Source organism: Hypomesus transpacificus, chromosome 8, assembly GCF_021917145.1.
Source record: "Hypomesus transpacificus isolate Combined female chromosome 8, fHypTra1, whole genome shotgun sequence".
NCBI classification, from domain to species: domain Eukaryota; kingdom Metazoa; phylum Chordata; class Actinopteri; order Osmeriformes; family Osmeridae; genus Hypomesus; species Hypomesus transpacificus.
The window spans coordinates 2,924,127-2,939,887 of record NC_061067.1 but is presented as its reverse complement, the minus strand read 5'-3'; the positions used below and the strand labels follow the sequence as shown (position 1 = coordinate 2,939,887).

The 15,761-nt window shown below is 45.1% G+C and overlaps 2 protein-coding genes across 6 annotated transcripts; both read right to left on the bottom strand.

The window, feature by feature from the left end:
• Window positions 1–1,301: 1,301 nt before the first annotated feature.
• On the bottom strand, window positions 1,302–5,781 carry LOC124470302 (pancreatic alpha-amylase-like). Of its 3 annotated transcripts, none has more exons than XM_047024128.1 (11): window positions 5,572–5,781; window positions 5,196–5,369; window positions 4,929–5,075; window positions 4,454–4,651; window positions 4,054–4,284; window positions 3,826–3,959; window positions 3,501–3,623; window positions 3,210–3,321; window positions 2,933–3,054; window positions 2,680–2,805; window positions 1,302–2,495 (listed from the first exon to the last, which is right to left on the bottom strand). In XM_047024128.1, exons 1-11 carry the CDS (start codon window positions 5,575–5,577, stop codon window positions 2,306–2,308), a joined length of 1,563 nt encoding a protein of 520 aa, XP_046880084.1. In that variant the 5' UTR covers window positions 5,578–5,781; the 3' UTR covers window positions 1,302–2,305. The 3 variants fall into 3 exon arrangements, with proteins under 3 accessions (XP_046880084.1, XP_046880086.1, XP_046880085.1); XM_047024129.1 differs by having other exon boundaries at window positions 1,303–2,495; window positions 3,219–3,321; XM_047024130.1 differs by lacking the exon at window positions 5,196–5,369.
• Window positions 5,782–6,467: 686 nt separating this feature from the next.
• rnpc3 (RNA-binding region (RNP1, RRM) containing 3) lies at window positions 6,468–15,412 on the bottom strand. 3 transcript variants are annotated; one of them, XM_047024100.1, is made up of 16 exons: window positions 15,366–15,412; window positions 14,796–14,987; window positions 14,640–14,687; window positions 14,417–14,526; window positions 14,198–14,284; window positions 12,894–13,005; window positions 12,194–12,262; window positions 11,224–11,360; window positions 10,806–10,931; window positions 10,265–10,419; window positions 8,784–8,966; window positions 7,999–8,093; window positions 7,703–7,761; window positions 7,414–7,546; window positions 7,039–7,111; window positions 6,468–6,939 (listed from the first exon to the last, which is right to left on the bottom strand). In XM_047024100.1, the coding sequence occupies exons 2-15, from the start codon at window positions 14,955–14,957 to the stop codon at window positions 7,043–7,045; spliced, it is 1,545 nt and encodes a 514-aa protein (XP_046880056.1). In that variant the 5' UTR covers window positions 14,958–14,987; window positions 15,366–15,412; the 3' UTR covers window positions 6,468–6,939; window positions 7,039–7,042. The 3 variants fall into 3 exon arrangements, with proteins under 3 accessions (XP_046880056.1, XP_046880057.1, XP_046880059.1); XM_047024101.1 differs by having other exon boundaries at window positions 6,468–6,553; XM_047024103.1 differs by having other exon boundaries at window positions 8,784–8,963.
• Between the last annotated feature and the right edge of the window lie 349 nt (window positions 15,413–15,761).

Sequence of the window (15,761 nt, the reverse complement as noted above, 5' to 3'; positions counted from 1 at the left end):
TGCCGATTAACAGAGTCAAAGAATACAATTTTAACTGCCTTAACCAACCCTGCACTTAGTGATACCAGATACACCTCCCAACTCTGGAAACACTGAAAAACTCATGCATATGTATGAGCTATATGTATGAGCTGTATGTATGTATGTATGTTTTGTATATGTTCCTTTTATGTAATATGTGGTAGTCAGTATGTCCGTATGTATTTATGTTTGTGTGTACCCCTCTTGTAATATATTATGTGTACTTTTCTATCTGGACTTTGAGTTTGCAAAATATATATATATAGTTTAAACCCAAACAAAAACAACCACATTTGTTGCCAGCCTCATTATCCCAATTCAACTTGAATTTCCAATTTAAGTGTGACAGGGCCACAAGACCTTAAATACGTGTTTTTGCCGACACAAAGAGAACCACGGTGTTTAAAAAAAGAGGACAGCTTTTAATGCGGTTGAATGAATGAAATTCAAGACGAGCCCTCTGTACCGTTGATGAGTCAGATCCCAGACGGGTGATGGCTAATGATCCACGCCCCGTTTGAGATGGATCACCACCCGGCGTTTACAAAGACGAAGGCCAGCGTGGCCATAATACAAACACAAGTATGTCCTTGTGCTTAAGTCACAGGGGTTCACCAAGGGAACACTTTCTGCCCCGTCCTGATCACATCCCTTTATCACATGGCCCTGAGAAATCAACACACAGGATTTATATATTTGCCTTCGATTGCCGCGTCCACATTTGTACCACCGTAAATACTTTTACAGCCGTGCTAATGTGACGACGGGGAATAAGCAAGGTTGCCACAGATACGATGGGACGGAGATTTAATCCGCGACCTCAGACGGAGGGGAGAGAGGGACGAGGTCCGTGTTGCCCCTGTGCGGTCTGGGTAGGAGCGTGTTGGTGATGCAGGGTGCGTTTCAGAGCAAGGCTTGCGAAAACATGGCTCAATGTAATGGGACGTTGTCAAGACCGATCTCTGAACATGTGTAGTGTTCTAATATCACGGCTTTGCTGGCACGGTGTGTACCGATCTAACGACAGGGTGTCTTTGAGGTGCGGTGTACTAGATATGCAAACCCATGTTGTATGTGGGAGACCCCGACAGACCGATGTCTTTGGTAGGCACTGAGTTAGAGCATTAGCAGAATGTTCTTTGAGTAACAGCAGTCATCAACTGAACAGGTTCTGTCTGGAGTAAAACTGATGAGCGTAGTAGTACAGTAATCCTTTACTGAGACATTAAAAATCTATTATTAAAATGAATGACTTCACATCAGTTTTAATTGCTACTCATTCAGACAACTTCATGAAACTTTCAGGGTTCAAAAAGGTATGAAATATGCATTATGCATAGTCAAGCCATCGCCGACTCCATTATGAATAAGCACACCTAGGAAATTGACACATTCCCTAGAAAAGAGTAAGACAGAGTGAGTACATGCGGTGACTTAGCGCTCCTCATACATCTGGGTAGACTGTCCTGCCTGGTCAGCTGGAAGGTTTGTTGGATTGCTTTAGACGACTTTCAAATTGAATAGAGATCAAATTCGATGACATTTTATAGACTAATGTATTTTTATTTTTGCATGGCAAAATGGTGACAATCCTTTTCATTACCTATGACCATGTCGCAGTAGTTAGACATAAAACATAATTAAGGTCAATGTAAAGGTGTTTAACGTGCGGTCATCTGATTCTGAGGAGGGTGGTGGGGATGATAACAGCTGTTCCATATTAACATACATAATACATCCACTAATGTATGTGGAGACACTTATTCGAAGAGACTGGTTTTATGTTATTCTGAACCCACTGAATATCAATAGAGACATACAGTACAGAACACATTATTACTGTATAACTATAGTGGATAATTAATCTGGAACAGTATGTGCATTGCCCTTACATACTGGGAAACTAAGCCACAGCACCCTAGCAGGGAACATTATGACAAATCTGTTGATTTATCTTAGTGCTTGTCTCTTGCATCAGGGCATTACAGCGTATTTCTGAATTATGCAGTCTTTTTATTCCATGGTGGTTGTGAGCCGTCACACTTTACTTACAAGGAATCCTTCGATAGTCTAAAGAGGTTCAAGGGCAATTCACTATAAACACAATTATTCGTACTCTGAAAATGTCACTTGCATTTAGACTTAGAAATGACTCAATTTAAAATGTAAGGTTCGGGTTAAGGGATACAGTAGTTAGTTTGATGTTTGCTCATTTGTTATCTGAGCATCTACATAGAGTGAATCTAGAGTGAAAACTAGAGGGAAAACGCCAGTCGTCGTTAGATCATAACCTGGAGCCTGTGTGGATGGCTATGATTGGCTCGCGGTCGCGATGACTGATGTTGAAGAGGGCCCTTCCCTCTCCGTCCACTGTCACCTGTCTCCCAGAGCAACGGCACCCATCCTTCTCACCCGAGATGACATCACAGTAGGTTCCTCGCGGAAGGCCGGTGAACAGGATGACATCCAGTGGACTGTAAATGATCGATAGGATTTGGAGGCCTTTAATAAAAATGTCTGAAGAGATTTTCTCCCCCCCCCCTTCATGAAAATCATAGACATTTTAACTATTTTGCTCTAAGTAATGCCTTCTTGGTGATTTTGTTGTAGATCTGTATGTGGGTGAGTTCTGGGGCATTTTATGTTACAAGTGCTCACCAATCATCGTTGTTGATCGCTATGAAGCCGTGGCTTCCTCGTCCAAAGGCAATCTGGTTGTTTCCGTTGTCCCACCAGTTCCCAAGGGGCTCCCCATCGACAACGTTACGAAACATCACCATGTTTCTGATGTGAGACGTGTGCATCATACAGCCGAGTCCAAAAAAACGCATTTCAGATTTGGTTGACCTCTGTGTACATCAACTAGGTCAAAATGCTTCACTGTGTGATGTTTACAGGTATGATCCATCACCTGATTGGTCGCCATCTGTGCTCACACACCCACCCGTCCCCACAGCTGCCGTCGGATTGGATGGGAACCGGTTTGGTGGAACCGTCAGGGAAACTGGGAGGACCCATCCAATCATTCTGGTCCTGACAGGAGCAGATCCGTCATTACAATGTCATTGCGATGTAATGATAAGGTGTTAATCACGTCAAGAGAGGAATGTAATTACACGGGGATGAGGGCAGTGTGGATTGTAATGGCATGTCACACTTTAGGGTGAACCGTATACATGTGAACGGACCTCCAGTACCTTTCCGTCTGCACTGCAGCAGCGATCCCACCTGTAGCTGGACATCACTCTGGCACGTCCGTAGGGATGAGCCAGCATAAACGCGGTGGCCATTTTGTACATTCTGAGGTGAGCAAGCAAGCAGGGAAGGGCCACCCTCTCACAATTCCTCTCACGAAAAGTATTTTTGGATCGATTTAAGCAATAGTACAAAAGCAAAACAGCATCTGAAACTGCTGTACGTGTCCATGGCAAGGTATCAAGTCAGCGAACACAACTGTGGACGAAGAGAAAGTCCTCTACCTAGCTTCCCAGAAGGTGAGTATGGATTCGCCCCCGGCGCCGTGCCCTCTCTGGTTGTCATGGTTATCCACAAACACCAGGGCTTCATCCGATGGCATCAGCCCACATCGTTCTCCCCACGCCCTGAGAGAACAGAACGGAACATCCTTCTCAACACAATATCATTAGTTAATATTGAACATTTTGTCACTCTGAAGTAAAGAAAAAAAAAGGGACAAATAATGACATTAGACCACATGGCAGCCTTTTGTCTTTTCCTTTCATTCCAAAATCAGACCAATCAGAAATTAGCTTGACAACATGTGTCCGGCGTAGTGAGATTTACTTGAGGTCACACAGTTTTCCTCCATTCCATTTTCGGATAACGGAGCCGAGCTTGGCACCGTATTTGAACTCCGTAACCAGGCCCAGCCCAGAGTACTGGCTCGCAGTCACCGGCTCTCCGCCCAGATCGATCACCTGCAGAGCCAGTGCGCGGGTGCAGTTACGCCTTCCAGTGGTTTCCCCACAGCATTTGCAATAAATTCAAATCACAACAAGGAAGGGCCCTCACCTCTTGGTAAATGAGAGGCCGAGAGTCCACGGGGAACCATGTCGTGTTGAGGTTGTGGAGGCGTTCGTATATGGCCTTGAGGTCCTCCGGCCACATATGTTTACAAGCATCCACCCTAAAACCTGCAACCCCCATGTCCACCAGCTTGTTCAAGTAACCTGCTATCCTATCACGGACATGCTCTTTCTCCTGAGCAAGGTCAAGGAGCCCCACCAGACGACAGTTACGCACCTGTTAGGACGTCCGAGAAATACAGCTCATTGTTTAGGGCGGTATCTCTGCCGCTTGTATTTGATGAGAAACTAATTCGTGCAGGGAGAGTGGAGCATGCATCATTCTCCATCTATGTCTAGCAGGTTTTTACAAGAGGTTATCTCTCATCTTTTTCTTCAAATGATACCTGATAAATGTCTTGGTAACTCTCAATATTTCCACTGCGGGTCGTGCATTTGTCATCGTTGAAGTGGGAAGAGGAGTAGGGCACAGATGGGAACTCCCGGGTGCCGGCGTTGAAGTATGAGCCGCAGGTCGAGCGCCCGCCCTCGCCCGCGCCAGACGCACACATGTGATTGATGACTACGTCGGCATAGATCTTCACCTGCAGGAGCGAGTAAGATCACTGCAGTACCCACATGACTACTGCGGTTATAGTAAATTCCTTTTTGATGCCGACCTACAAACAAAATATTTCCCATTTGAAACCGTATTTTCTTTTCGTAACAAACTACACCAAGACACTACACCATTGAAAAAACTCAAACCCAAAACACATTTTGATGCATTACCGTAATTGACCAACTGTGAAGCTAATTGTTCAGTAGCCCTAACATTTGGTAGCACTCCCTAGGTTTGAAGTCAAAGGAGTGAACCGTTACCCCGACATTGTTGCACCGGCAGACCATATCACGGAGCTCTTGCTCTGTTCCAGAGCGGGAGCACAGGTTGTAGCTGACAGGCTGGTACCTCTCCCACCATGGCCTCCAGGGGTTAGTCACTACCACATTCTCAGTTGGTGGAGAGATCTGGCAGAACACAGGAGAGATATTTGCTGACGATATCCGACTCAGATAATGAATACGTCAATGTAATTTGGCCTGACGTTAGCATGCTTCTCCTGAAGATCTGCATTGCCAAATACTTACTTGCACGCCATCGAATCCATTGGGGGCAAGGTATCGCTCGCATTCCTCAAAAATGTCATTCCAGCGCCACTCAAATAAATGAACTATAGTGGAGTTGCCCGATTTAGTGTGGAAGTGATAATGGGGCAGGCTCAAGCCAAGACCGAGAGCAATAAGGCACAACTTAGTTTTTACCTGGTGGCATTAAAAAGACAATCGTTCAGAATGAGCTGTCACTGCATAAATAGTTAAACATCGAAAAACAAACTGAGTTTATTAGATTCTTGGAATGGCCGATGGATAGGCTGGTAGGGTTTATTCACCGTTTTCTTCCTCCTGACACGCAGACTCCACATGTCTGCCAACTAATAAAAACAGTGTTCGGTGTGTGACTCACCTTCATGTTCGGCAAACTTTCAAATCCATGTAAACCCAGTGAGAAATGCACTTCGCTGAAGGAATAGCCCGTCTTATTCAATCAATTTCCTCATAAAAGGCCAACGGCAAGGGGCCTCCCACTGTTCTCCAATAGAGTCCCGAAAAGAGCATCTAAGCCAGGGACATTTTCATCAGCATGATGCTAATGCTATCATTAGCACAGCCAAACCCTAACCTTTGACCCTGTACAACTAGCATTATGGGAAAGTTGGTATAGGCTAACACTCTTAATAGAAACATTTAGGCTATATCAAAACAAGTTGTGTATACCTCTCAAAACTCACAAGTATCAGTACACAAAATAAATTGTCACATTGTAAGTACATGTATGTAATAGCAGAAGTGAAATGGTCAAAAAAAAGGAGAAAAGAATCCACTATATTCTCCTTTAACTCCAATAACTCCATACAACAACAGTTAGTCCCGAGTCTAGACATGTTGGGTACAGCTAAGCCATTTCAGTCTCTGGTATTTCCCACAGACAGCCGTTTGTTTGAGTGTTTGTTTGCTCCAAGTTCTCAGGATTTTCACTGTGTTAACACCACCATCTGATACAGCGCTGTGGAAAGCCAGTAGCCTACATCTCAGATTGCACTCTTGTTCTGCATATTTCTTTTCCTCTCTTCCCTTCTTGAAGTTTTGAGTTTTTGCACGCTCACGTCTTACTTCTTAGGGTTACCTTCACTAAAGGTGTTTTTAATCAAGTGTACTCAAAACTAAGGCTGCTTAGTTAAGACACTGTGGGCCTTCATAATGTTACCATGTCAATATTTTTGTTTAGTATGTCTATAGGAAACAGACAGACAATGTATTAAATCACATTAGGTATTGTTTAAGAAAATGAGGAGACATTCCTGAATTGAACCAAATATTTATTTAAAAAATAAACAAAACAAAAAAATACTCCATACAGTCTTCAGTTTAGTGTCAGCGATCATCACCTGCGGTTACGAATCAGACGAGAAGATCATGTAGAGCTGTTCGCTTCACAGATATTTCACTAAAATACCCTCGTTTCAAAGCAACACTTAGATGTCAGGGCAGCAGGATATTCAAGAAAGACTAATAAAACCTGCATCCTGTGTAATATATGCAAGACTGAGCACATTTACTAAATGGTGTGAGATCCCGTATGTGACAGAGCTAAGAGCTGTTGAGAACGATATGCAATCTGCTAACTGGCATTCTGACTCAAATGAGATGTTAAATGTTTTCAGTGTGAGGCCAGGTTCATGGAAATCACAGTTCTTTTAAAAGGATATATCGCAATAAGGATACAAACGATTCTGCTGGGCCACAATATCAGGGCGCAACTTGACACCAATATCTTAAACAAACGATAATACGTTTTACATTAGTTTGACATCAGACCGTCTATTTTACGAATGGCTAAACGTCAATGGAATCTGTCTCTGTGTTTCCTCACCTGTTCAGCGTCGCTTCTGCCCCTTCTTGGGGTCGGGGACGTCTGGTTTGGGTCTGGCAGACCTGGCAAACTGCTGTGGGTGCAGGGTCAAGGTCTGGAACGACTCCTTCATAAACACAGTGACAGTTCCCCGCACACAGATCAGGCCTCGCGCCCGCGTCAAAAGTGGTCGGGTCACGCTGGTTGCGTAGCAGTTTTCGACGTCAGGCTACGAATGCCTTTCTGCATAGCATTCCCATAACGTCGCTCTCCACTACAGAGCAAGGGACTCAAACCATAAGAGTACAGCAGCCACCTTTCGCCTGTAAAGCAAGTGTGTTGTCGTTCGAGGACTTCTTTCTGTCCTCGTGTGCGTTTTGTGGGTTGAAAGGATACCACGACGAGGGGCTTGTCGTACAGGACGTACCCGTTGGTGTCCCTCAGGGCTCGCTCGGCGCTCCGCTCGCTGGGGAGCCCCACGAAGGCTTGCCCTTTCATGCGGCCCTCCTTCATCAGCACAATGTCAAACCTGGGGACGGAGAGCAGATCGGGAGGAGGCGTCAGTATCCCGGCTGACCCCCCACGTCCAGGGTGACGAGCTGCTGGCGTGGTCATGCAGCACCCGGGTCGGGCCGTGTGGCTGGTTCTCCACCGGGGAGAAGGAATAGAGGCGGGGACTACGTACATGTTTCTCTCTGCTTCCGAGGAGAGGTCAATGTATCTTCCATAGATGTACTTCAGGTCCTAGGAAATCATATCAAAGAGAATGCAAATCTGAAATCCTGTTTTTATTAAAAAATATTATTTTAGAGTTTGGGTTACAATAACATGAGCCAATGAGATTAAATATGACTGGAGGGATAAAATAGTTATTAAGAATTTGGTGTAAAATTGAACCCTAACCCCCCCCAAATAAAAGGTTTGTATTGTAAATTAAATTAAACGAACTGGAAACCAAATACAGTCATATCAAAGACTTACTTTCTCCTCAACTTGCTTTCCTATGTTCTTCACGTATAGTCTGCAGGTTGGCTCTCCCGGTTCATAATTTTTAAACACAGACATCCTTTTTATCTCTGTAAAAAAAAGAAAAAAGGTAGAAAGAAAAAAAAACATCACACACTCCTAGTTTCACTTCAAAAACGGGCTACAAAAGGGATCACAGAGGTGCCTCTGCCAAAATGATGGCAATTCAAACTTTATTTCAGCTTGATGGTAACAATTGAGTCACTTTCAAACTCGTCTGATGATTTAACAGTAGGCATGCACCGGTACAAACATTACTGGACGATCCCGATAGTTATAACATAATTGGAAAATATTGATGTTTGACCCTTCTGTAACTTTGTACCCTGTCATAAGTTCAATAAAGATGTTGCTTCTGGTGAGGCTTTTAATTAAAATGTATTTATTGTATTTCTTCACATATTTCAATAAGCGAAGACTCATACCCTGCAGGCCAATTAATTGGTGCATCTAACAGCTGATTAAGATGTAATTATTTATCTCAAAGTTGAATGATCTTCTCTTTGATCCCTACCTTTAACAAGTACACTGAACCCATTTACCTTTGGAAATAACTAATTGAATCATAAATTCATGCGTTTTAAAAAGGTATCAACACAAACCTAATTCAACAAAAGATAGATGATCGGTTGGCCCTCACAGAAGGTAACGCGTGCCTGTTTGTTTGACTGTGCGTTCTGTGTGTGAACCCCAGGAAGAAGATCAACAACAAAAAAAGCCATCTCCATGTGTGGCCTTACCGTCTCTCGACAGACGTCCCCTCTCCAGATCCTTCCTGGAGATGACGTTAGAAGGCAGGTCCTCGTCTTCCTCGCTGTCCTCCTGCCCCTGGGGAGAGGCCTGGGTGGTGGGAAAGATCTTCCCGAAGCCCTCCCCAGGGTCCTCCTGCCCTGCTCCTGGAGCCTCCTTCTCCCCAGGCTCTGCTGGGACACACACCCCCACATCAGAATCATGGAGGTTGGGGAGAAGAAAGCAAATATTCACAGAGACAGAGAGAGATGTAGGTGACCCATGCAAGTTCCAGAGAACTAACAATGACTGGTTCTTCACCTGGACGCACGCCCATTCTCCTGTCCCACACTAAATAATCGCATCTTATACAGGGTACACAGACGTGAGGCAACTAAGATTTGTACTAAAGAAGTTATTAACTGGAGCAGAATTCGGAATTTTCACCGGCAGGTAAAATGCCGTTGGAATTGAAATCGTAGATTTCTCTCTCGAATACACACAGGGCCCAGTAGATGGAATTACCAGGCGCAGCCAGCCTATACAAATCCTGTGGAAAACTTGTCACCCACAGATAGAGCGTCTGGTATGTGTGTGTGGATGTACACGTGTACTGAAGCAGAAAGCCGGTGCTGGTTCTGATAAAGGTGTCGGCGTAGAACTAGATCCCTCGTATCCTGCCCCTTATCGCCCCCGTGCCTCCCCAGTTCATTTAAATGGTTTGTTTATCAGTTCTTCCAAAAAAAAAAAAAACGAATAAGACTAATCCACAACTCCCTGTCCAAGTTTGTCTCCATGTGCTTTAGGAAATCTCCCGCGTTTGACTTTGAGATCTGTTTTACTTCTCCGGGTTTATACGGGGGAGAATTCCTGGAAAGACAAGAGTGCAGAGGAGGGAGATAAGGCCAGCGGGGGATGGAGAGGAGGACAGGAGTCGTGCATGGAGTCGCAGATGGCATTTCCCCCCACAGATAATAGCAAGGCACCTTCATGCTTCTATTATGTGCGTTTTGGATGGAAACGCTGTTCTGTTTCGGACGCAGCAGCGCTTGGACGACTGAGATGTAAACAAAAAAATGGGTCCCATTCGTGATCACGTTTAAATGGTTGATTGTATCCAGGAGCTAATGACACACCCCTTTACCCCCTCCTCCCAGGACATTTAGCTGTGAAGGGCCCTTTCAACTGGAACCGCCAAGATTCTCCATCTACACGAGGCAGATCATCTTGTTTGAACTTACCCTGGACCTGAATTTAGTTTGCCTTTTTTCAAGTATAAATTGAGTCTAGTGACTCAATTGAAGTGAACAACCTTTTTAAGAAATGTCTTCCTGTACGTGCAGCCAAAGGTACTTGTAAGAAAGCTCATAACTAGTATTTGTGCACTCAAATCTGACAGGGTGTTTTTGCAGTGTGGTGGTGACCAGGATTGTGGTACCGAGTGCTGGGAACCAAGGACGACTCCTAATAAAGAGGGACCACCGGACTCTACCTTCATTCTCATCTTCAGACTCCGCCTCTTGGGTATGGGCTCCGCCTTCCAACATGGCGGCCGTGTCCGTGGCGATGTGGAACTCGATCTTCTTGGGGCCGCACGGCTGCGGCTGCTCAAACACGTCGGAGGGCTGCAGGGCCGGGCCAGAGCAGCTGGAGGAACAGGCGACAACGCCGTTACTCTGGGACCAGCACGGGGGTGTCATCAACGGGGGTTCTGAGGGAGCTGGGAGATTTCCCAGAGCGCTAGGTAACAGAGTCACAAAGCACTGGGGTGTGGGGTATTTATAGTAGCCACACTCCTGTTTGGGGCCTGATCTGTTTCAGTGTATCTAGGGTATACCGTCTGCACTCTCAACGATGCATTGATTTTATTTTTGTTACCGTCTTGAGCCTGCCTTTGTTTATTTTTGTGGTTTCCACCCCCCCCCCCCCCCCCCCCCCCCCCCCCCCCCCAACTTATCCTTGGCCTATAAACATACTTATTTTCAGAAAATCACTTTCCTTTGGAGAGCCGACGTGCATGAACAACTAGGTACCTCTGAGAGTCTGGCTTTGGTGCGAAGAGAAGGTCCTTCAGTTTGGGTTTCTTTCTCTTGGAAGACACTTTGGCTCTCAGGGGCCTCTTGCATGCCTGGTTAACCAACCCCATCAGACGGATAATTCTGGAAATAGCACAATAGCAGCACGAACTGTTTAATCAGCCCAGCGATTCACACACAGAAAAGACAAAAACAACTGTTGCTACACTGAATACCATATCGTGGTAAACCCTTAAATCAAAAGAAGGAGATTAATTTGATGTACATTAAAATGATCTTCTACACAGATCTGTGAACCTAAGACAATACTCGGAATGTACATAAGCAATGAATTGCTTGATAAAAAAGCGCCATAAGTTTGATTTGATGCAAGCTTAGATTTGATGGGTTCGTTGCCGTGGTGGTGTACGCTCACCTCTCCTTATCCTCATCGTCGCTCTCGTACTCCGAGCCCTCCCCACTGGACTGGTCCACGTCGCCCTCCGGTAAGGGGGGGTAGAGGGGGGGGAAGGGGGGAGGCATGGGGATGGAGGGAGCGACAGGAAACTCAACCTGGGAGAGGAGGGAGGAGTTAAGACTCTCACAGGAAGGAGTTACACTCACAGGGAGGAGTTACTCTCACAGGGAGGAGTTAAGACTCTCACAGGGAGGAGTTAAGACTCACAGGGAGGAGTTAAGACTCTCACAGGGAGGAGTTAAGACTCACAGGGAGGAGTTAAGACTCTCACAGGGAGGAGTTACACTCACAGGGAGGAGTTAAGACTCACAGGGAGGAGTTATGACTCTCACAGGGAGGAGTAACACTCTCACAGGGAGGAGTTAAGACTCACAGGGAGGAGTTAAGACTCACAGGGAGGAGTTACACTCTCACAGGGAGGAGTTAAGACTCTCACAGGGAGGAGTTACACTCTCACAGGGAGGAGTTAAGACTCTCACAGGGAGGAGTTACACTCTCACAGGGAGGAGTTAAGACTCTCACAGGGAGGAGTTACACTCTCACAGGGAGGAGTTAAGACTCTCACAGGGAGGAGTTACACTCTCACAGGGAGGAGTTAAGACTCTCACAGGGAGGAGTTACACTCTCACAGGGAGGAGTTAAGACTCTCACAGGGAGGAGTTACACTCTCAGGGGGAGTTACACTCTCACAGGGAGGAGTTACACTCTCACAGGGGGAGTTACACTCTCACAGGGAGGAGTTAAGACTCTCACAGGGAGGAGTTACACTCTCACAGGGAGGAGTTAAGACTCACAGGGAGGAGTTACACTCTCACAGGTGTGCCACTGTGCTGGGTAGGAATCTGGGTCAGAACCGCATGAGCACAGAAACGCTTGCTCAGCGCGGAGGACGATGTCAGTGTCTGGGAATACGATCCCGTGTACTTACCATGGGGGGTCTGGGCGTGACCGGGCCAAAGGGACATGGCAGGTTCATCTTGTTCATTAGATGAAGAACCTGCGAAAGTGGTCAAATCAAAACCAACACACATCTGTTTTGCAATGGTGACTTATTCAGTGGACTGGTACAAAACAATGCTACTGAGTTAATTCCTGGTGGCAGGGGTGGGGTGAATCTCTTCTTAGGTTGGGGACAGGAGTCAAGTAAGCCAAGGGAGAAAAGTATGGCAGTCACATTTTCTTCTGAAGCGCACTAGCGCCCCCAACAGTCCATTGGTGGAAGCGGCATGGATACAATGGCGGCCTCCCACCAGGGGAATGTTAAATCCATAACTCATACCGCCCACTTACCGTTTATTATTAATACTTGCTCTCCCAAATTGAAATTTACAGTGCATATATGTCTGCCGTTTGATCTTGGAGGACTTGGATGCGATTCAAAAACCAAATCCTTTTTGTCAGATTTAGCCTGCTAGCCTTGCAGGCTTAATCTGAGACTACAATTCACTCCAATCTGAGCATATCTGTTTACAGGACAATGGATCTGCTCAGAATGATACAGAAATATGTATCAAACCAAAAACAATATTGCAGAAATAAATATGTTGCTTAAACCCCCGACATGAACAAATAAATAAAACAACATAACAAGACGATGTAGCAATTATCTCTTTGCAGAATGTACTCACCTGAAAGTAAAACTTTGGCACGCTCAGAAGAGCATGTGTTATGTTTGCCAAAGTTCCATTTGATGGCGGAGGATATAAATATTTTAGACTGGGATTTGCTTGAAATTTCAACCTGGGAGGTGACGCATGGGAAAAAAGGAGTATTAGGTACATGAGAAAAGTGTTGGGCGCATACAAACATTCACCAACACATAAATACATACTGATGAACAGAAAATATCAAAAATAATGAGGACACATACATATGTATGTGGGCTACTGCGATTTGGAGAGTTCCCCCTCGAAAAAAACAAAATATAAATAAAATAAACACCAGTTTGCCTGCCAGATGCATATTTGATATCGAGTACAGATACTCAATATCACACAGTACCTGGTCAGGGTCACTGAGAGAGGGAAGGTGGCTAAGTTCCTATTTTCCGGTGATTTCTGTCTGCCCATCCTGCAAGGACCAGGCTGTTCCAGATCAGGCACTGGAGGGACGCATAACTAGCACTTAATCCTTAGGTGTTACTGTAATGTGTACTAGAGGTTTTAAAAGGTTGTTGCTGTATAGTCTGTCATTTGTTCCTGTATCGTGTTGTCATTGTATAGTGTTCCTGTAAAGCATTGTTATTTGTTACTGTCTAGTGCGTCACCTGTGTTCAATTGTTTTGTTTTTGTATGTACAGCCCTGTGTGTTTGTATTGGTCATTTTAACTGGACTGCAATGACGCACAATTCCCCCTTGGGATGACTGAAGTACCTGCCTCCCACACACACATGGAGCAAGGCTAAGCACTCTGCCTCGGCGAGCAAGTGCCAGGTGACAGCAGTGTTGTTGTTTGTTTGGAAGTGGAGGGAACACAGCCGAGCATTGCCGACCTGCTCTCCTCTCCTTTCATTCAACAGCAACCTTGCACACAATGTCCATTCAGAAATAGATAGAATACAGACACTCGCTTTTTGGTAAAGAACCCGGTACATCTCGTTTCTTCATCCATCCATAAAACAACTCAACAGACACGACTCCAGCCAATCAGCCATGCAGCCAGCGATGAGGAGAGTGTCCCATCACAGCCCACCTGGAGCCAGCGACGGGCGGGGGCCGGCAACCTGTCAGGTCTGGGCCAGTGCCCCGGCCTTCTAATTGGACTGGAGCCAGGTGACAGCTCAGTCCTCAGGCAGGGCCTCGTCACCCACCAGGCTACACACACACACACGGGAGGCCACCAACACTTTGGGATAATGGGGGTGTGTGTGTATGTGTGTGTGTTGGTGAGTGACTCAGTGACAGACACAGATAGAGAGAACACAGTGCTTACCCAAGGCTGGGCGAGATGCCTGTCTCTATTACTGGGATACTTGTTTTTTTCTCTTGTTTCTTCTTGTCATCTTTGCCTTCTTTTACACTGAAGGAACAGGGAGCACGCTTGCTGCATTATTCATGAACGCATACACATACTGTAACATGTGTGTGGGTGTGTGTACACAAATACGTACATTGCATGTTAAGACCACTGAATGTTGATCGTCTTTCTCACCTGTTAGAGACTGGTGGGTCTTTCAGCACTGTCACGTGCTCGTGGTCTTCAGCGAACTCTGCTACCAGAGTGTGGTTGAGCACCTGCAACTGGTGAAGCCTTCTAAGAGCCTGAAAGACATACACCTACTTGAGTACGGTCTCACTTTATGAACGAAAAATACAAACACAAAAAAACTACAGTCAAGTGACCTTAAGAGTTTTGACGTAAAGCGACACATTACCTTGGCTGCTGACCGCTCACTTCCGAAGGTTGCAAAAGCTGTGTGTTTCTGAAGGGAAAAATGTTTGGCTTGTTACATGGGCTAGTGATGTTTTGTTGCTGACAGCCTTTATTTAAAAAAAAGGCCGTCGGCACCAAACATCCGGGTTGGACCTACCAGTACTCCTTTATCTGATAAGACTCTGACGGACACAGCTCCAAAGTATTTCAGGATATCCACCTTCTCTTCTCGAGTCAGGTCAGCAGGTAAGTGACGAATTATAAGGGTTTTACTCTTCTTTGTATTGACAGACTCATCGTCATCCTTGTCTGCCATCATGCTTTTGGGAAATTCCAATGTATAGCAGACCTTTAGGCAGGGAGAGTAAGACAGGTGAAGAAAATACTTAAGACTACTCAATAATCTATGGAGGTACGATTAAGCTGGACCAGAATTCTGTCTGTTCAAGTCCCTATTACACATTAACATAATATTAAACGTTAGTCAAACAAGCGCAAGCATCAAATCAAAATGAGCTAGCTAGCATAATAAACCAGCGGGCTAACGTTTAATTACAGTAGCACACTAGTTAGATGGCTACACATTGCTAGTGCTAGTTTTGTACTAGCAAAAGCGGTTCCGAGCTAACAATACTAGCTACCCTTTAATAATACCTTGTGCAAAGTTGCTAGATACTTAATGATCTACCCGTTATAAATAAAATACCCTTTAGAGTTTTTTGCATACCCGATTGCTGGTTCCTCCTTGTTCGAAATAAGCATGGCAATGGCTTCCCTTCAAAACAATTGATAATTGGATCCTCATAAATTTGACCGCCTACAAAGTACACAGTCATTGGGTCAAAATACTGTCGATCAGGAAATCTTTTATGTTGTACCACTGCAATTCTACCAATAGAGGTCACCATATTCGAAAAAATAACGCTACCATCTCAAGAAATATAAATTACATAAAAGAAAAGTAATGTATAGCCTTGGCTATGTGTATGCTTTTATGACATTTTAAGCTAAAATGAGCTATGCTCAGTTTTATTACCGTACACGCCCACCACACACACTCAGACTCCACGAGTCAAGCCTTTTAGCATATGACTCATTTTCCTCATTCTTCTGGGCCTAACCA

Coding starts and splice junctions, on each gene's coding strand:
- rnpc3 (XM_047024100.1), bottom strand. CDS start 14,957: ATGATGGCAGACAAGGATGACGATGAGTCTGTCAATACAAAGAAGAGT. Junction 8,967..10,264: donor GTCTGAAGATGAGAATGAAG/GTAGAGTCCGGT, acceptor TGTGTGTCCCAG/CAGAGCCTGGGGAGAAGGAG. Junction 8,094..8,783: donor GGGACGTCTGTCGAGAGACG/GTAAGGCCACAC, acceptor TTTTTTTTACAG/AGATAAAAAGGATGTCTGTG.
- LOC124470302 (XM_047024128.1), bottom strand. Junction 3,055..3,209: donor CAGACGGAAAGGTACTGGAG/GTCCGTTCACAT, acceptor TGCTCCTGTCAG/GACCAGAATGATTGGATGGG. Junction 2,806..2,932: donor CACAGATGGCGACCAATCAG/GTGATGGATCAT, acceptor GTCTCACATCAG/AAACATGGTGATGTTTCGTA.